We start from the raw sequence: 21,980 nt of genomic DNA, 5'->3' as shown, positions 1-21,980 counted from the left end.
CCGATTGGTGTGGCATGTAGCATACACGCCCTGTTTTAAAATAATATCTACCTTTTTCTGCACTGCTCAAATCTTAAGTTAGATAAGTTTACGTCAAGGTCAAAATTAAAATCTGAAATCCCTGAAATGTAAATAAGAGATGTTGAGCACTCGATTGTGACATTCTACGTCATACAATAAACTGATAATTAAAGGAAAACATTAATATCTACATCTAAAAATTTGTGGATTTATACAGCTGCAGTAGGCTAAAGGACGTTCGCTGACGTTATGGAACGCCGTAATTTTAGTTTTAATGAGAGAACGAGAATATATTACATATGTATGGAGTCGTTAATACAAAGAATGTAATAGCCAACACTCACAAAGTCAAGACATCCTCCTCCAGAGATCTGCGGAACATTAAGCTAATGTACTCGTCAAATATCTCCTTACTCCATCGGCGGCTACTATCCCGATAAAGGTTTTTCGCTGGGTATCCGAAACAGCAGCCTGCAGGCGTTACTGGTACTTACCTGAAACGAAACAAAATTAACCTCAATGAATACGTACCAGCGTACAAAGACTTTATACAAAAGACGCTTTTCCAGCTATAAGTCATAAATGCTACAACGAATGGTGGAATGAATGTGAACGAATAAACGTATGTGGAATAAAATAGTCGCGGCTGCTCTGATATACTTTCCCAGCATTGGTGGGAAAATGAGAGAAATCGGAGATACTCTCAGGCAGAATTCATGTCTATTTGCCGAGAATCCAACCCGATACCTCTAGAATACGAAGCAGGAGGGCTCAACACCACATCGCGACTGTCGGCAATGTATAATTCAGATTGCGCTTTGCGGTAGTTCGAAAATTATGATTTAGTGTTGCATGATATAGCCTATTCTTTATGTAATGTTCACCATTATGTTTTACATTCATACGTCATATTATAAAATCATTCACATGCCAGGTTAAAAATTATTCTTATGCCACGTTAATAAACCATGCCTCACAGCAACACAAAAAAACTTAAAAACGGCTGTCCTGAATTTAATACCTCAACGTTTAGTATTTTTGAAAATATAATTTTGACCGCTGAATTGAAATTCGTGAGATACGAAGACATTAATGGAACTGTAATCAGAGCCTATGTAGCACTACATTTTAAACATAAAATAAATTTGATTCGACTCTTTGACGGAATGAAAAGATGCAAATTTCCCAAATTATTGTAAGAAACGAAAGGTAAATTTCAAATACTTTTTGGACCAAATATGCCAGAACGGGCTAACTAGTGCCATTAACTCATTTACTGTCAAATAATGATGATAAATATACACTTTTACTTCTCTGTTTATGCGTAAAACCATATTCCAACGTTATACTCAATTGTTGCAGGAGTAATCCAAGTCCTTGTTAAACCTGGTTTGTGTTAAATCTTCTTACGTGATTACGAGAACATATTTGCATGGAACAGTATAATTTGCGTTGTTGAAAAATAAGAATTGGTCACTTCAATTAACTCTTGAGAGATGGTGAAACACGACTTCGTCTCTCATATTCACAAAAACCACAACAAAACTTTAACTATAAAAATCAGCGATTTTAAGTGACACACCATACTGAAGTGTGAAAAGGGGCAAGGCTAGCGACAGGACGCCCTGGATGGGGGATCAAATAACTGAGAAATCAGCAGCACAACAGGAAAACCCAGAAAAATGAGAACAAACTTCCATTCCCTGAGCTGTATTCCAACCTGCTGTTTCAGTTTTCGAGCGGCCAAGACGGAGTTGTTACAACTGTTTGTTTCGTGGTGACAATATCGCGCTGTGTACCTTGCCTGTATTTGATCTCAGTTGTGAGTTTGCACAGTGGCATTGCAGCTCCGACTGAATTTATGAAAAAGTTTCAAAAGCAAGGATTATAAGGCAGAGATGTAAAAGAACAGCAAATGAACATTTTTAACTAAGGAATTTATTGTTGTTTTCACTGGAATGTTGCGTCGTGTAGTCTCGTGAAAATGACGGACGTTTCAGAGCTTTTTATTGTCTCCATTATCAGGGCAATGAGTTTCATCGCTCAGAGCTTCAATGTTCTTTCTCTCACTCTTCGCTCTGGAGCTAGACCTGCAAAATTTCGCTGTCTTCGGCCACATTTATTAGACCATTTTATCAAATCGGTTTTCCACCTCTTTCTAGGCCTGTTTGTAGTAATCCTTTCAACTATATTATCGACCTTATGTTTCTCACGTGTATCAGTATTTATTTATTTCTCTAATAGTGCACATACAGTTAACGGTCTTAAACTCATAATTTACGTGACTTTGCCACCTCGTGTCCATGTCTCAGTAATGTACTTTAGTACTAGCTTGCAAGTATTTTTACAATTTCTTTAATGACTTAGAAACGAAAATAACATTTGGTACAGTTATTTTATAAGCCAAAATTCGAAATATAAAACTTCCAAATACAAGCCAACTGCTGCATTCTGTCAATCAATTCATAAAAGTCACTTGGCTGGTCACTTCGTTGTTTCATGATGGCATATCAATTTCTGGGGCAGACTAAGTACATTCTTTGATAAGAGTCCTTATTTTAATAATAATAACGGCCAAGAAATTCTCTGTCTTGTTATGGAACACTTACAGTCATTACTGTGGTCACGACAGCTCGACATTGGGCCCTATCTTGAGCTAGTTCAACCCAATCCATACCCCAGTGTGTTCCCAATGTATTTTACATACCCCACTATTCTCATCCTTGTCCATTACGTAAAAACAACCATTTTTTTGCGAAAAGTAGTTTATATATTGTAATAATATAAAGATAAAAATCTATTATCATATTCGTTATTTTTTACGGATGTGAAACTCGGGTCATCACTCTGAGCATAGAGCATAGATTGAGAATTAAGTACTGAGAAAAACATCCGTATCTAGAAAAGACGTGTTAGTTAGAAAATTGAGAAAATTACATAAGACCTTTATAGTTCATTCTATATGCTTTCAGTTATTACAGTAAAAATCAATATAGATGACATGAGCGGATTGTGATTCTATGTGCTATATAATATACAAGGGAAACTGGAGGTATAGCTCCAAGTATTCTTAATCTCGTCGTTGGATAATTGATAGAAGTCAGCTTCAGACTGTGGATGCTTACCGCCCTGTACCATTGGACGTCAAGCTTCACACACGTACTTGTGAGAAGGCACAGACACACATACACACTCATTTATTTTCAGAGGGAAACAGAATACTGTGACATGCGGTCCTCATTGTGTGTGCCAACAATTGGCCCAACTTGTGCTCTTCCGTTGTTATCCACTGAAAATGTCGACAAGTTTCTAGGATAAGATGAAAATCACTAGCGAACGAGCCAGTGGCACCAATTCTGTTCACAAACAACCATTTCTCACAGTGTTGTCCCCTCAGTGCCTACTTAAATCGTATTGAAAAAGTAAAGCATTTGCAACATGTCTTCTGCATTTCCTCCGTTATATGATAACAATAAACGTAACAATGCTCGTGATGATGATGATGATGATGAAGATTAGAAGGAACGTCATACTTTCTACTCTTTGTCAAATGTGATTAGGGTAATGAAATCAAGGACGATTAGATAGGCGAGGCATGTAGTTCAATAGGAGAGATGATAACAGATATATAAACCTAAAGGGAAGAAAGCAGCTGGGAGACGTAAGTTTAGATGCGATTCGATAACACTCATCATCCTGATGATGGAGACACTAAGCTTGTTTAAAAGGTGAGACCAAGTGTGAACCTGGCCGCTCACCTCGATCAACAGTCGACGGGAAGAATGTGTGGATCTGTGATTCAGTTACCTCATACGTCTGCATGAGACGGTGCTTTGGCACTGAGACAACTTCGACTCTACTTCAATTTCTATTCGCATATTTTCATAATCATAGTGCATTTTTTAAATACACTAGAGGAGGCATTTTAGTTCCTGTAGCGGTGTTAACACAGATCCAGTCTGAATATTAGGTTCCTTTATGACGCTATGTCGACTGCTGAGGATACATAGGATACTTTCGAATTAAGATACAGAAAGAAAATGACCGTGAACTATTTTAGAATACTTTGCCACAGTTTAATGGTGGAATAAATCGCGATAACATCAATTAAATAGTTAATCACTTGTTGCCTCCCGAATGTAAATGAAAAACTACTCCTTTTTATATAATGAAATGTTGTCTACTATTAAAAGAAACATTTTCCCCAACCAATTAGACATACGCAAAGTAATTAACTTGTCGATATATCCTATGTATACGATTTATAGTTACAGGTACCAGTCACTACTGTTCTGAATAAATTTGGTGTTTTAAGGATGAAAGTGGAAATAATACTTCTTCATAAAATTACTTGTTTCATTTCAATAACTGGAGTTATATTCTAATTTAACATGGTTATTGTAAGCCTACGTGAAGAACAAAACATAATTTTGTTAAATAAAATTCATCGTATGGTAAGTGTATTACAGGTACTCAAATCTGCCTGTGTTACGGGATCAGCTGCTAGACATGAAATTAGAAGGAAATGAGCAGAACGTTAATTTCAATTAATTCAGATAACAATTATGACAAAACACGACCTCCATATTCCATCTTCTATGCCTTTGTTTAAGTACACTATTTTGGTTCTGCAAAATCTTCAGTCGGTCATCTCGCAAATTTGTTTCAGTTTTTCCTAGGACAAAAGATTAAATTTAAATATTAATTATAATGGCTCGACAGAAAGATGTGGTGCTCTCTAATGAATCTAGACGATCCCCTGTTCAAATCTGGACTGATGATCACTTATTCTGAAGCCGGTTTCTGTTCTTTACGCCAGTACCGCCAGACAAATGTTGAGTTGTGTTTTTAAATACGAGACGACCGCTTCCTTCCAATTTAGTTTTGAATTGCCATGCACATTAAATACCCCAAGGAAAATATGTTTAAATCCAACATACTTTTCCACAGAATAAATCAGAACCCTTCATTTTCAAGGTGCTTCAGAAGTAAATCTGGACCACATATCGACGAGTCCCTCATTTAGCGTCGTAAATCCGGCGTCGCGACGTCAATGAGACGTGTGACGGAAACATTAATCACCTGAGCAGCGTATGTGCCGCTGTTGCAAGTAGCTGCTTCTTCTATTTGCTATCACAGCATTAAAATACTTGTTGTAATTGTTTCTTCTTTGTTTATTTTCTCTTTTTTGATAACTTGTTTGTTTTGTTTACTCTCAGTTTTAATATCGTGTTTCTCTTGCCTTCGAACTTGCTATATTTGGTTAGTGTTTTGTATGTTGGCGTGTTTCTTTTGTTCTGTAGCTTGTGTTTTTGTTTAATTTGTGTTTATTGCTTATTCAGGCTGCATATATGCTCTTGTACTTTTGTTCTATAATGTGCCCCTTGTTCTTTTGTTTTGCAATGTGCCACTCATTTCACTAATCTGCTTCTTCCCCTTATTTGTTTGTTGTGACTTCCTTGGCTTCTTTTGTAGATGGTTGTCTTCTGGGTTGTTGTTCTATGTAGTCTGGTAAAGGTTTGCCGACGTTTCAGAGGCGATTACCATTTCCATCATCAGTGTTATTAATACGCCGCGCGCGAGAAATCGATGTGAGATATGGGAAGCACTCAGTAAAGGTAGAACCTTGGCTGGGCCAGTAGGGAAGATGGCGAAAATCGGGATGGAGTCAGGGGCGTCAGTGGAAGAAAGGAATATCCCAGCCTTGCCTACTGTCCAGGCACAGTAGTAATAAGAAATTCATACAAAAGTTTATCGGAAAACTTCGTAGGGAAGAGTCATGAAACGCCTTGTATTATCTGATTCGCACAGAAACAGAGTATAAAATTACGGCTTATTTTCATGTCACTCATGATAGGATATATCTGCCGGTTTTGTGAACGGACGATAAAATTTTAAACTTTATAACAGCAACAACTTCTTGATCTTCAGAATAACCATTAACTTTTCGAAGACCTTGTAACTGAATTATATAATGCTTATAACCTATGCAAAATCGAGGCAGTCACATTTACAACTTGTTTTGTGATTAGGCAGTTGAAATGAACGAACGACGGTCTCTGGGGAGAAACTGAACTCTTGTATAAATCAAGCACAAATGACAATATATGAAAACGACGCGGTGCATACACGGTAACTAACATTTCAGCTTCAGATTTTCAGATCTGCGAACGTAAAATGGCGATATAATGTTTCACGATGACAGAACACACTGGCTACAGTCTGAACGTGAATTTAATATGTGATCCGTGTAACCAGCATATTCTACCTACTTCCAACTTTATCACCAAACCCACTTCGGATTGGTTTTGTGTTATAAGCACATTACAGAATGATGTCATTAGTAATAAGAGGTACAGATGTCGCTTATATTACTCCATTGCGATTAACGCATTTGTTTGGTTCTCCTTTCTCGTATTCTATAATTATCGATTATTCAATTCACCTTCTTCTCCTCAATCTATACATTCTTCGTTTTCTGTGTACCTCTGGTCCTTCCTTCCTTTCAAGTCTTTCACACGATGGTTCATTCTTTTTTATGATCCTACCAACGTTAACATTTCGCATCTATCTTCCGCATAATATCGAATTTAGGTCCAGTGCATTTGTATTTAATTTCGAGCCCGATTCCACCCATTCACATACATTATTATCCAAAAATTAATGTATTGTGATTTCGTCTAAGCTACTTCTCTAAGATTTGTACCCAAGTTCAGTATTCTGTCTCATATATTAGCAAGCTTTCAAAAACAGACGAATGTTTAAGTCTCTTTGTTCATGTCTGTATTCCCTCATTTCATAAGTGCGACTTCACTATCAATTACCTTACTAACTTAAAATTGTCATGAAATTACGTAAGTCCTTTCACAATTAAAAATAAAGATGGCTTTCTTTTTGGATGTAGGGCCGTGTATTCTGGTAGATGTTTACCGATGTTCCAGAGGTGTTTGCTATCATTATTATCATCATCAGGGCGACGAGTCCTCCTCTGAAACGTCGGTAAACTTCTATCAGACTACATGGTGCTACAAGCATGAAGACAGTCATCTTCATAATCGTTATTGTGAGAACCTCAAATCCTTCAATTTAAAAACAGTCCTAGTGTTAGCAATTCAATATAAACTATTCGTGCAAAATTAGTCATATATCTAAACCCGCTTCCTTCTTATTATAGGCCTGATTATGTTATGATTTTGAAAGCCGGATAGATAGTATATAGCTCAATGGGCTCTTAGCATTACAGCAACACTGGCTACGCTGGTCGCCCGCGGCTTCAGTCGGGCCTACGACGTTCACAGAAAACGTACTATGAACACACTCTATAGTTCCACAACAATTTATAATCGGTAATGATAATGACTGATTCTCATTTACAACAAGAACAATAAAATATTTTCACATGGAGTCCACATGTTCATGTAGAATCTTTAATCGCCCTGAAATTCTCGAAAGTTGCATGTGGTAAATTACGAAATTACGCAGTTCAACATGTTACGAAGTATGCCTGCAAACAGGCTTGTACAGAACGCACAGACTTTCGGATGGCAAAAGTTTTTAACAAATGTGACCAGGGACAGCATTTGGTTCATCTCCAGCGCCACAGAGCCTAAGAATAGCCCACGTAGTGATGGAACCATTGCTGCGGAACGATTAAGCGACAGATAGCACATGCTGGCCTTCTCTGGATGTCTTCAGCGATGGTCTAAATTCATTCTTTTACACTTATCCATCGTCTGCATTTTAAAAACCCTTAAAATCTTACAACCTTAAACATCGCAAAGTTTCTAACGGAATATGTGTCTCCCCCATTTTCCTATCTGAAGACAATGGAAAACCCATCCTTAAAAAGAAATGTGAATCTTTTAACTTTTAAGACTTAACAGACGATGGATAAAGTACAAAAGAAAGAGAGTAGAAATAAATCCGGCATTATGCTCTCCATTAACCCAGAATCTACAGTAAGTACTATAATTTATGCAGAATATCTTCAATGCTAAAGGAATAAAATAATATTAAATCTTTGCAAAAACAAGTATTAATACAGTCGTATTCGCAAGTCTACACACTCGGTTATTAATTCAGCCCATATTATAGAAGTTTACATTGAATACGATCGGCTGAAATGTTTGCATCCCAATTCAAAAAAAAGCAAACACCGCTTACGTTTAGCGTACATTATAAATACTCACGCTATTCAAAGTACATATTGTTTCTAAATATTACAAATAGAACTCTCATAATGAGAAACTTCATAAATCGTCATTCATTTTATGGTTTTAGGGGGAATTAATCGTAATGTATCAGGTGGGGTGAACATGTAGCATGTATGGAGAATACGCAAAATGCATGCAAGAATTGGGTTGGGAAATGTCAAAGAATGAGGACATTTGGAAAATATACACTTAGCTAAGAAGATAACACTAAAATAGTTTTTAGACAAACGGGGAGCGGGGACCTAGACTGGATTCAACAGCCTGAGGATACACTGTAATGATTGGCTTTTATGAATACAGTAATAACCTCCTGATTCCGTAAAACCATAAAATTTCTTTATTAGCATAAACCCTCTCATCTTTTTAAGGAAGAACCTGGGTCATGCAGGGACTGAGTGAGCCATTTCTGTGTGTTGTCCACGTTCCATTTGAGTCCCTCTCGTTGTTGTAAATAATGTCTGTTCTTATATTATACTATATACATTAATTTAATATTTGGGGAATGTTATAATCCCCAACTTGCACCTGTGAATAAAATTCCTGTACACCGTTACCAGCCTAGGGCTCAGCACTAAATATTTACATATTTTTTTCTCTTCGATTGCCCACTGGACCGTCGCACTTCACTCATTCCTCTGGGCGAATTTCCTCGCTCTAACGTGTAATGATTCAATGGCTGTTTTATCACGGGTCAATGATCAAGATACTTATTAATCACAACAAACTCCATGCAGCATAGTCCCTCGAGATACTGATAAACGTTCAGTTGGTCAAGAATTCCAGCCACTAATGGTATCCAAAAGTTCAATGCCGTGTTCATAAAATCCCACCGCTGAGCCCTATCCTGAACCAGATTAATGTAGTTCGCTCCTTCTCACCTCATTTATTTTATGTTTCATTTTAATAGTATACTGACACCTTTTTTTAGGTCTCCCACGTGGTCTCTTCCAAAGAGGTTTTCCGATCAAATCTTAATACTTTTCTGATCTACCCCTTTCGACTACACGTTCTTCTCACCTCGCCTATTTTGTGTGATCGCCATAATAATATCTGATGGAGAGCAGAGATTATATGTGTTACTAGCAAAATGTGATAATCTGCAATACTCAACATATCAGTAAGTCTTATGGGAATAACGCCCATTCAAGTTGGCCAAAACTTATTATGCTACACCTAAAATTATTCGTTGTCAGAACTTTTCAATTGTCTGTTTTTAAAATCACGACGTTTCGAAAGCTGGTTCTGTCTCCGTCTTCAGGTGAGAGGTACCTACTCTGTTGGCTCCCTTAGAAAGAGCTAGTCTCTGTCACTCTTTCCAGAGACAGAGACTAGCTCTATCTAAGGGACTCAATAGAGTAGGTACCTCTCACCTGAAGACGGAGATAAACCCTTTAGAATTGAATTGTTATGCTACAGTTATTAAACTGAAAGGCTCAAAAACAGATTGCAGAGTATTTGTGTAAATTTAAAAGCGTTTTGTATTATAAGACAACATGTTGTCTTTTTATTATATCATAAAATTACAACCTAAAGTTTATAGTTGATCCTTGTCAGGACCTTCAACTTGGTTACGACCTTGTCCTTCCTAATCCTAGCCTATAAAACATTCGCGACCTGTTCCATCGTTTTATTGGACGATGTATAATTAGTAGTCTCCTAAGGAAGTAAGTAATGCAGAGTCTGTGTAGAAGAGCTGATAGTTATTCAGTAGGCCAAGAATGTTGCTGTCTTTCGTCAAATCCGTGTTCATTACCGTTTCTAAAAATCCCTCTATAGGTCTCTATATTGTTTAATCAGCTACATCCCATGTTTTGAAGAAACATCTTAACATTATCCTCCCGTCTACGTCTAGTTTTCTCAAGTCGCCTCTGTTCTTGATGTATTCAAACTAAAATTATGTACACATTTCTCATGTCACGTGACTGGACTGATGCTGTCCATCCAGCCACCGTCCTATTATCGATTACTTAATTAAAAATTAAATATCATCTGAATATAATCCACACAAACCTTAACAGGGGAAGTGACGCGTTATGACGGTATACATTTCAACCATATCAAAATATACAGAGTGATTCACAAACACTTCTCTCATTGCAACACTCCTGTTTGCAGTACTGCCTGCTGATAATATTCTAAGATTTAAATCGGAGGAGGAAGGAATACGAAGTAATTCCTCACCGTTACACCGTGATGTTAGCTGACACACACGATGTAAAAATGGGAAAAGCCTAAAGCATAATCGAGAGGTCACATTTATCTTCATGTTTTGTCTTGCCATTAACATAACGGTACTGAGAATGACAGATACCTTTTCAACCTCGACAGAACGAACAGGTCGGCTTTGTAGCTCAGTCAGCCAACATTAACCAGTAGGTATCAGATACTCGTTCCTACGGGTAAAACGGCCGGAGAATTATTCTGATCACTCCCTCTTGTCCAGCAACAAAGTTAAGAATGCATATTTTCATGTCGTGGTATGAACATCTGCACATTTGACGTCGATCGTGATTTTCTGGCTTGTGACACGTGTGGTTTTCTATATTGTTACCAAAATTTTGCAGTCTCGACCTGAAAACAGATGTTTTATTTAACGACGCTGTCAACACCCCAGGCTGTATAGTGTCAACAATTATCACTAAATAAGTTTTAGTTCATTCCAGCTACACTGTACATGCTGAAGTGTGTGAAGAGAGGTAAGTAGGTACGTTCCAGCAAGAAGTAGTTGAACAATTTTTTTTAACTACCCCCCCCCCCCCCCCCGAGATCTTTCACTAGTCTACAACGCTCTGTACACCAAGAAGTTTCAGTTCAAAGATGAAATGTGAATCTGTTTGTGGATTACACTGTATAATTACAGATAACGTTCTCTGAAAATCCAGTTCCAGTTGGTTATGTTTTTTAATTTGTTGACAAATGATGGAGTCAAGTGGTAAAGCCTCTGTTACACAAATCGAGTGCAATTGGATCGATATCGAGTGGCGACCAGGTGACAGGTGACAAGTGACAGCTTCCCGGTAGCGTGCCTCAAAACCAGGACCGCACAGGAACCACTGATTCCACCAGCTGATTGATTCGTGGCTTATTTACAAAGTTCTAAGGGCTCTGTTACACTCGTTTGAAAAATCAAACAAAATGGTCACAAGCACTCTGTGGTTACGGGTTCGAATCTCGTTCGATTTTTAAATATCTTCGTGTTCTTAATTATCCGGTAATTGTACAGAGGTTTAAAATCCGCGGCCAGTGTACATGGTTTAACACTGCAAAACTCTGAACAAAAAACAGTCGCCTCTTAAATGAAACGCCACATTTAATTTCTAAGTCAATTATTAATTTAAAATAAGAACAAAGAACATGGTACAGAAAATTATTAAGTAATATGCCCATGTGAACTTTCTTGCGTTACTAGTTTAGAAGCATTTTTAACAGATTAAGAAAGAAGTGTCAATAAATTGTCATTTATAACCCGATGGCACGCAATTCGATAAGAAAGGAAGAATATAGCGTGAAGTCTGGAAAGGATGAGAACCCCGACAGAGGATAATTCACGTAAGATATGAGAAAGTATCATTAAAAATAAAAAAGAAAGAAACATATGTTTCCAAAAACATTCTTCTTGGATTTGCAGTTCTATACTACAATTAATTTTCAGGTTGAGTGTCTGTCCCGTAAAAGTAACAGCGGCACAAGACGCAGACATTAACAAATTAATTTATTCCACAGTACTGTACAGTATACAGCACATTACTTTTGTCTGGGACATGAACAAGCAGGCAGATATAATTTCGACTCTGTGTTCATTTATTTACCTTCTGAAAATAACGCGAAACATCATGGTCAGACACCACATCGTCTGGCACTTTCTTATGGAGAACAAAATTAACAAGCAATATAGTCGCTCCCTATCAGCATCTCCATGCAGACCGAACTAAGAAACACACGTATAAATAACGTAAGAGCCCCTTGTCAGCGGAATAGAAATATTAACCATAAAAGCCTGTCCCAATGAACAGTGTCGCCCTGCCCTCTATCGGACGAAGGAACCAGATAACAGTTTCTTGTATGTGACGTTGAAAAATGGCAGAGGCGTGTTCCACAAATTAGAAGAACGAGAAAGTAAATTAAATTAACCGAAAAGGAAACGAGACGCTTCAGCAAATATTCGCGATAAAAAGCTATTATTAAACTTTCTTCATTCTGGCTCAGAGCTGCCAAATTTAGGCCCACGCCTCAGAATCAAAGGAGTCTACCGTAATTAGACGACATCGTGCATCTGAATATTCTAATTCATTAGCACAGATTGCAGGATAGTCATTACTTTGCAATACAGATTCTTAGCAGTAGGGGTCACATTCCTGACAGGGGATTTTTTTTTGTCAGTGTCTCCAGAGGGGCTTTGTGGCCCGTTAGTTCTCCTATCTAATCCGTATCGGAGTCTTTTCTCAGTGGGTGAAAATGGAAAGACGTGGAGTCTGCTACTCACTCTTATACAAATATCTAGAATGTATGGAAATTTAAAACCGCATCCATCATACACAATCAATGTAACGTGAATAAAACTTTCAAACAGATTCTCGTGTGAACCGTTTGATTTTAGAGTAATTGTGTGAATCTGTCGTATCTCATGTTGGTCGTTCCGTAGGCACTGCCAAAGAAATTAAAACAAGAATGATTTCTCGAATTTTTAATAACGCAAACCAGTAAATCACAGTCATAGCGACAACCGGAAATATTGAAATATTGTGTGCTGAGACGCTCGACGTCGGGACGCCAGAGTCGTGTCGTATGATATCCGTATGCTCCTCTTCGCTTGATTCGCAATCTTGTGTTGACGCCGTCCACAAGCAGAAGTTGCCCTTTTCTATGTCACTAGGCAAAACACAAATAACTGGTGCAAATGTCCCTTGCCTCCTGTAATACATTTCGGTGCTTCCGTTTAATTTCACAACAACTCGAAAACAATGTGTATGTATATTGTACGTTAGCAAGCTTCGGATTGAAAGTAATTACATTTATAAGCATTCGTTCCATTTTTACATTAATTATTAAATCCTATAAATATTGAAGAATGTTTGAATAAGACTTGGCATTTACAATGCAGGATTTCAAGTTGTCACGGCGGTGAGTACAAAGATGGCTGTATTGTGGGTTGTATAATCTTGATGATGGAGGCAGCAAGGACCTGTAAAACTTTATCCTGAATCACTTCAATCTCACATCATACGTAAGTTTAATATTGTCATCACATCAAAGTTTGTCTTCCAACTAACCTCTTCCTTTCAGACATTTCAACAAAAATTATGCATGTTTTACGCATTTCTCTCATGTGTGATACATGCCCCGTGTGTATCGTTATTATTGATTATATAAGCCTAAGCTTTACTCTTGCAAAATTTCCGGCGGTCGTACGCCCCTTCCTGGTTCGAATCCCGTTGTGGTTATGAATGCCTGATGGTCAGTTACGTGTTTTCCTATTATTGCAGAAGGATTTGTAATGGGCCGATTTATCATCTACGAAGTCCACCCGTTTGTCTTAGTAACGATCACAAAAAACTCAAAATAGGAGGCCGGAACTGGAATCGTAATGTATAACAATGAGAAACTGTTGAATTTGTGGTAAAGGCCTTGCGATGATCAGATTCCCATCCAAGCAGTTCTACTGTTGTCTGAATAGGGGGTTTGAAAACCTTTATAATAGATGAGGTCATGGTTTGAATCGGTCTGTAGCGCCAAGAAAACAATATAATTCCAGTTGTACACGTAGATATCAAATAACGCTACACAAAGAAAGGACCTCGCATTGCGTGGAGTGCAAGGCGAATTCGTCCTGACATCCGATCCAACACATTTTTGCGCCGCGATATACAAACGCAGATGTTTAATTCTCTGCTCAACAAAGCGGGCTGAGTGATTGATGAGTTGTGTTCAACAGACAGGAACACAATCACAGTCTGTGTTCATAACGTGCTGCCACCTGCCAGGCAACTGCTCAAATGCACACCACATTGTTGCAATGGACGGACATCTGAGGGAACGGAAATAATTCGTTTTACAGATATCGATCTATATTTATGTCGAGAAGTATAGAATATGGGCCTGTATACACTCACACGTAAAACACGAACATTTTTTTAGAATTTCTTTATTTTAGACTCATTCGTCTGAGATCAACTTCTGAGGAGAATAATTGAAAATAAGAGAGGAAGCAATAATAATAGGCAAAAAAAGTATGTGAGTAGCTCAATTTATACTCCAACAAATAATATTAGAATGATAAGCTCAAGGAAGACCCTTGTGTGGATTCGATTCAACTGACTCAGAATGGGGTCTAGTGTGTATGGAATATTGTGAATACCAGGTTCCTTAAAACGCGGGGAATTTTGCCGCTAAGTACGCTATCTACTTTCTGTTGGTGTTGATTAGTTCTGACAGCAATCACATCAAATCTCGTCTTCATCTTGGTGTCTATACGTAGTATGTAACTCCCGTGTTTCTGCAATAAATGAACATCATGTCAATACGAGAAGCAAAATCACAAACAACGTATTTGGAAAATATATTCATTCCAAACTAGAGCATACTTTGGCAGTCTTGGCGGTCAATGTACTAAAAGGGACGCATTTGAGTTCATCGAAACTTCAACAAGACTCCTCATAAGGTGCGGAGCCAGCCCACCGTGAGACACCTATTATAGAGCAGAAAACTTTCATTCTCCAGGTGACAGTCGAAGCTTTGGCAAACTTAGACAGAGCTGGCAACTGTATCTGCTGATTGGTTACAAGTGAATGAGACATCTGATTTAGAAGCATCTTCCATCACTTTTCAGCAATACAAGCCAAGTCAGGGGACCTTAACCTCTCACATGACGAATGCCAAATTCACGCATCCTTATCGTCTCGCGGGCCGCAAAGTTATATATATATATATATATATAACTGAGGCCAATTTAATTAAATTTCGTGGCAATTTATAAAAAAGAACTTACTAATGCAAATAAATTAACATTTTTTTCTTTATCAAAATCAGTCATTTTGACATCTCTTTTGAGGTTAAATTTCGCAAGCATCCCTCAAAGAGTTCACCAATTAAATTGTTGCTTTTACTTTCTTCATTAAGCTAAACAGTTTCTCACAACAATATATACTACCAAATACTGATGGAAATAACAAAAACTCTTTCATGATACTGGGAAAATACTTTAAATCATGCAGAATGACACATTAGCCGTGTTACAATAAATATATGCGGGTCGACGGTTGAGAACTCCTCCGCTAACTACTAGGTAATATTAAACAAATAAACGTAAAGGGGCCACAGAAGTGCAACTAATTCAAGACGGTTCTAAGATGCAGCGAAGAGGATAAAACTAGGATTGACCACAAATTCCATATGGATTACTTTAGAAGGGAACTCGAATCTCCGTGGTGACAAGTCGGCGACTAACCTATAGCACGGCTTTCGTTCAGGTTTATCCCCTTTGCTATTGTCATGTGAGTGCTAAAGTCAAAGTATGAGGAAAATGTCCTTACCCCATAACAAAACAGTTTCGTCAATACTTTGCACCAGAGAAAAACATTGTTTGCTTTTACTTAGGAAAACGTTCAGCTGGCTCAGGACAGAGTCCGTAAGTGAGATCTAGTGGTCACAGTAATTAACTTTCAGACTCCATAAAAGGCGGGTAACTTCTTGGCCAGTTGAGCGTTTGCCAGCTTCTCAAGACGACCACCGCTGCATGCAGTTCATTGTTCAAGCACGGCATCACGGCATTTCCCACTGGAACGACAACCTGCAAACAGGCTGTCCTGTCTGTATTTTTCCCAGTCCCTCCAGACAAATAATGGGAATGCAGATTGAAACAGAACAAATTTGTTTGGTTCCACGTCCTTAATTTGTCATTCAAAAGCATTTGACATTGTATAACCGAAGCAGTTGATTAAGCGTCACTATATAACATAAATGTAGATGCATTCTTCGTTGCACAATAGGTCTAAGTTTCTTAAAAATGTGGTTGATTTTGCGATGAATTCCTTAACTCTTATCCCGGAGTGTTCGAATCTCGCATTAATTGCAATCGATCCCTTGTTCTTTTTGTGGTCTTCATCAGCCCTTCCAGGAGAACGACGGGAAGGAACCTTAAAATAGACCATGACCGCCCATTTCAGATCTACATTCGCTCATAATTTATGGAACTCCCACCTATTGAAAGGCATATAACGTATGAAAATCATCTTTGTAAATCTGAAGAAGTGAAACAAAGTTTTCAGTGCATGTAAGCGAGGTACAGATGTAATGCTGTAGAGTTGTATTCCGGAAATACTCGGTTCGAGTCGCTGTCGAGTTACTGCTACCCGGTTTTCGTTGTTTTCGTCTGTCTCCCTGGGGACAATGCCTACAAATAGGCCACGGTCACCTATTCCAAATTTATAAATATTTACCATTTATGGCTATCGTCTAACCACATTCTATGCTGACGTACACATGATTTGAACTGCGTGGTTACATGCCTAAGAACCGACGGAAAAGCTTTCAACAACGATTCTATCGACTTAGATATGATACAGACTGACTGTTCTACTTGACTGCACTGACCGTTTGCTGCTGTTGCTGGGGCGACGCCTTCTCGCTCTGTGGTGTGGCCGGCGGAAAGAACAACACGTGTTTCTCGGCGTTGTTGTGTTGATAGTGGTGGTGAGTCGTCTTGGCACTGCTGCCGTTCGCCGTTGCGCCCAGCTGATACGTAGGATAATCGTGGTAGTTAGTGTCCGGCATCTTAAAAGTTCGTAGTAATAACAGCTAGCACTCGTTCTGGCATTCTAAGACACCGCTGGTGTTGTAACAGTTAGTTCCGTTATAAACACACAGCTCAGACTGGCATATTCAACTAAGTTCCGCATTTGACAGTTAGTAGCCAAATGGCATTGCCAGCATTTTAACAGTTTCGATACGTTTAAGTCAGTTCTGATATCGATTACAATGCACAGTTTACTAAGATTGGCATAAACCGGCGTTTCCTTCATTTAATAGACAGGATTATAACAGCTACGGTTTTTTCAGACACTATCGACAATCATAAAATGTAACAAACACGCAGTTCTTTTAGAAATTTTCAGCAGCCGACAGAAATTGTTTCTTTGTTAGTTTTGAACGCTGTTAACATAAACACTATCATCATAACAATTGCTAGTTCTGATATTGCTAACAGTATCTGTACCAAATTAAATGGCAAATTTCGATGTCTGTAGCAAGTGTCCGACTTTGAAAATGCCGCTTTAGTGTCGTCAGTTGCATTCAATATCCTGCAATTTACTTTTCGGTGGCTACTCTAAAACCCTACTCTTCCTTTCTGAAACACGTAGATCACAGATACAAACACAATATCGACACAGAAATGACCAGTGTGTTGATACTAATAATGGAAACCCATAAAAATTTCCAAGCTATGAACGTACTTTGCGTTGTGTTATTAAGCAATGCAGTTTGTACATATATATCGTTTTAATTGATTACTTTATTAACATTTATTGCTTATGTAAACACCGATAATTATTATTTTTACTTATACTTTGTGTATGAAAATTTTTATAATTTTCGAATGCAGTTGTTGAAGCTAAAATTTATATTGTTTCTTCTGTCTTTACATCGCCATCATTATTAGGCATATTAAGATTTTTGTATCACAATGACGCGACATGAAACTACTTCGTTTGCATGTTCAGTTAAGAATCGTATACGTTTTTAAGAACCGGTAATAATTCCGCCGAGTTGTGGAAGTATTAGGCCGTGAATTTACAAGTTTCAGAAAGCTTCGAGTCACTTCACATCCTGCAACACTCACGTCACCACAGCAAACCCGAACTTCAATTTTTTAAGCGTTACATTTTCATGAGTGCTACGCACCTATGCATCGGTCTCTTCGTGCCGTGCATGTTGCATTGTCCCCTCGTCGATCGGGCGGGCTGCCTGCTGGTTCAGGCGTGCGGTTATACAGCTGGTACGAGCAGTACTGAACCAATGAGGTGTACGGTTCGCCGTGTAAAGATCAGCTTGAGAGGGGGAGGGGGCGCCTAGTAACATTCACTGCGCATGCTATGTGCTGTGATGGGCGAATGGTACAAATTACTGTGAAACCAAACTGCAAGGCTAAATGACCGCCCACAAACTGTCGTATATTTTTCACATACAATTCTCTCTCAGCTGATTCACTGTTTCGTCTTCCATAGGTTATATGATGCTACGTTATAGACTTTTCATATTCTTGAGCTACACGTTTTCAGTGTAGGGTTTGAGGTTTCTGCAAAGGTGTGATCTAAGATTTTGGTCTTCTGGGTTCTTTTGCCGTATAGTAATATTCTGGTCGTATATCAACGTTTCGGATGAGCATGTTGCCCCCATCTTCAGGGTGTCCACAAGGTTGATATAAACGACATACCTGACATACATAAAATTTAAAGCTAACTCCACGGAGCATAAAACAATACTGAAACTAATACTCGCTCGGCTGGCCAAATAATTGCACATATTTTATTAAACACAAAGGCCCGCAAAATTCCGTCATTGGGCCTTAACATGAGGTAGATTAATCTAGTACACGTCTTACTCCCTACGTATCTAAGATCCATTTTAATATTATTATCCGATCTACCCATACGTATTCAAACTTGTCCGTTCCCTTAAATTATACTGATTCAGATTCTGCGTTGTATTTCTCTGTCACTGGTTGAAAGTTTCATTGCGTTTTTGACACAAAATTAATGAACAGACTTAACACTGTGACTACGGGTTTATACGTTTCATACCACAAGACACCGCACTTAGAGCGCATCCGATTCAACTTAAGGTTACCTGCAGACTAAAAAACTGTACTGGACTGATACATGCCGAAATAAAATTTGTTAACCATATTTCAAAAAAGATAAACAATATCAACTTTTACAGTAACCGTTTATGCAGTCTTGGGGAGATGTGGATGGACAGACATTACTTGTCCATAATTCTTTCGTATTGTGCATGTCATGGAAATAGCACATAAAAGGGACACAGCAAAAAAACAGTCCCTATTGTGTTTGGAAGAAGTTTCAGGATAAATTGGAAATAATGTAAACTTGTCGAAGTGTATTAATATAGCAACAGAATATAGCTCACGAGAGAGTGTATTACTTATCAGGGTAGACTGCAAATATGCCATAAGAGAGGAACAAATACATGACACGGCTTATTTGAAAGTGATAGCAGTGGATTCGCAAGAAAAGAAACTGCAGGAAATTTCTCATGAGATACTGACTAGGCTGCAATACGAGATCAAATTTCAATCCGTCCGGGGCTAGGGAAGTTTCTAAGCTCCTCCCCAAAAGACGGAGGCTTAGTGACGAAAATACGGTTTCCCAAGATCTGACTGAAAACCATTATGTTTAAACAGAATTCTGGGCCATTAGAGAAAACGGAGGGCAATTTTCATTTACACTGTTGCATGACCTGTGAGGCAATAGGAAGCAGTGAAGAAGACGAATAGAAAAAGAAAAAAATATATATAAGAGGAATACAAAATGCAGAAAGCCATGAAACGAAAAGGAAAAAGAAAATAAATTAATACAGCACGAAGGAAAATAGATTCTAACTGGGGACATCAGGACATCGTACATAATACACCAGGAAATATACATAGCCCTCCGAATGACGAAGTTAAATGAAATAGTATTTAAAATTTAGTCACTACCTCAAAAAAAGCAATAGGCTATATTACAAAGATCAACTGGCTGATGCTTTGTCGGGAAATACGTGCTATTTATTCTGAAAATCATACATACGAAACTCACAATTACAATACACTCTGTAGGCAGAAGTCAGAGTTGGTGAGCGTTAAAACTGATGGTACTACAGCTAACATAATTTCTACTAGTCCAAATTCCGACTACGTTACATTTGTTACATATCACCTAAAATTTCCGCGCCGTGCCATGCGTGAATTGTTCAAACTGAAAAACTATTAACATACAATTTGCAGGCGTGTTTATGTTTGTTCTCCACACAATATTTCACTTGTCCAGCTCGAATGATTTATCACAATGATTCTCAAATTTTCTAGACCTGGTGCCACATTCGACCTTTCGTTGGCCAAGTTAAAAATGGCAGAAATTCATTAAAAACGATAACAAATTAACTGTATTATTGCAATAATTTTGTTTATAAAATCGTCATTACTGATATATTTAGTACAGCTTTTAATTAATCTTTCAATACTATGTTTAATTTTTCATATTCCTGTCTGCATACTCCCCTCCACCATTAGTAAAATGCGATCTAGTGCTTGATTTGGTGTTTATTTAGAAACACGCAAGTTCACAGCTGCAAGTGCTGTCATGTACTGAAAACGTTAACAAAACGCGTCTTATACTACTCGTCCTCACACTCATTGACCATTGCAATAACAACAATCAGGGCAGAATGATACATCTCGGCGGGCAGCCTGTTGAGAAAGCCGTGTTTATTAGTTACCACCAACAAACCGAAAGGTAATTATAAGTTTCGAGCAAAAGCCTTATCAAAAGTTTCATGGTCTTCGAATAAAATTGCAGAACACTACAAAAAATGACGTTTGTGTCGCTCCGAACTCACAAATTCTGACAGTCATCATGTTGGTATTATTGATGGCAGGAAACCGAGATCAGATTGCTTCTAGTGGCATGACATTCATACCAAGTGTCATAAAAATCCGTCAGTTTGCTCTGTAATTATTATGAACGACACGCAAACGTACGTGATGACGTAATAATTCTTAATTTCATTATAATATAAGCAAAATTGTCTGAGTACTGAAATTAGAGAATGAAGTTTTTGCAGGAGGTTAAGTTTGCTTAAACTGAAGTTTTCTCTCTCCATGCTCGTTCCGTTTAAAATAAATTTCATTTCCAGATTGTAGTCTTATGGGTTGCGACAACGTGCAGGCTTGTGAGAGGAACATACCGCCTCCATGTTTAAGGTAGAAGTAAATTCTAAGAGAAGACCGGTCGGTGTAAGACCCATGAAACAACAATCTGAACTATCACTCCGTGGAAACTTCACATCTCATTTTATTTTGTCTTTCTCCACCGTAATGTACAATTTGTGTCCAACTAGCAACTGGCGAACTACATTTCTTTTACTGATTTTCGTAAGCAGCGTGTTTCTAAGCAAGGTATCTCGTGCGTGGCATGGAAAGGGTTAATGGCGATTAGTTGATCACTAGAATCCAGTCTACACTAAACCACTAAATTTTTTAATGTTAATTTCAATATTGTCCTCTCATCTACGTCTAGATTTCGCAAGTAGTCTCATGCTTTGATTGCCCAATTTAGAATCAACCTGTTTTTCTTAATCACTTTAAAGATAAACAATGGAATTAACAGTATCATCAACTTAAAATTATGTGTATTTCTATACAGAATCTCTGATCCCGGGGTAAACTAATTATGACGACTTTAAACCACTTTTACATTCACCAGTGCCGTGAATATCCTCAGGATGGACTCCAACAACCGTTAGATTTTGTGATGGCTCACGATTCCTTGGGGGCGACTTAGATGGAGCGGCAAAACCTTTGCCTTCAGGGGGCGGAGTGAGGGGTATTTAGAGTGTTGAACATTTTGCAGTGTGAACGATAAAAATAGGTTTCGAATCTGCCTCCACTGCAGGGGGCGGAGTGGGATCTGAGACAACGAGACGTGGAAGACGCATCAAATAGATGGCGCTGTATCGGCATCTGACTTAAAT

The 21,980-nt window shown here is 38.2% G+C and overlaps 2 protein-coding genes across 3 annotated transcripts in view; both read right to left on the bottom strand.

The window, feature by feature from the left end:
• Scgdelta (sarcoglycan delta) overlaps nt 1-21,980 on the bottom strand; it is a 242,347-nt gene that overhangs the window by 184,815 nt on the left and 35,552 nt on the right. The gene's annotated exons all lie outside the window — the stretch shown is intronic.
• Nucleotides 395-18,238, bottom strand: LOC147873279 (uncharacterized). 2 transcript variants are annotated; one of them, XM_087351651.1, is made up of 4 exons: nt 18,132-18,238; nt 16,824-17,577; nt 14,590-14,727; nt 12,904-14,259 (listed from the first exon to the last, which is right to left on the bottom strand). In XM_087351651.1, exons 2-4 carry the CDS (start codon nt 17,001-17,003, stop codon nt 14,224-14,226), a joined length of 354 nt encoding a protein of 117 aa, XP_087207777.1. In that variant the 5' UTR covers nt 17,004-17,577; nt 18,132-18,238; the 3' UTR covers nt 12,904-14,223. The 2 variants fall into 2 exon arrangements, with proteins under 2 accessions (XP_087207778.1, XP_087207777.1); XM_087351652.1 differs by lacking the exons at nt 12,904-14,259; nt 14,590-14,727 and adding an exon at nt 395-515.

Source organism: Zootermopsis nevadensis, unplaced genomic scaffold (assembly GCF_977971745.1).
Source record: "Zootermopsis nevadensis isolate Lab colony 2312 unplaced genomic scaffold, Znev_1.0 Znev_ptg000020l, whole genome shotgun sequence".
NCBI classification, from domain to species: Eukaryota; Metazoa; Arthropoda; class Insecta; order Blattodea; family Termopsidae; genus Zootermopsis; species Zootermopsis nevadensis.
This window is presented reverse-complemented; position numbering and strand designations above follow the sequence as displayed.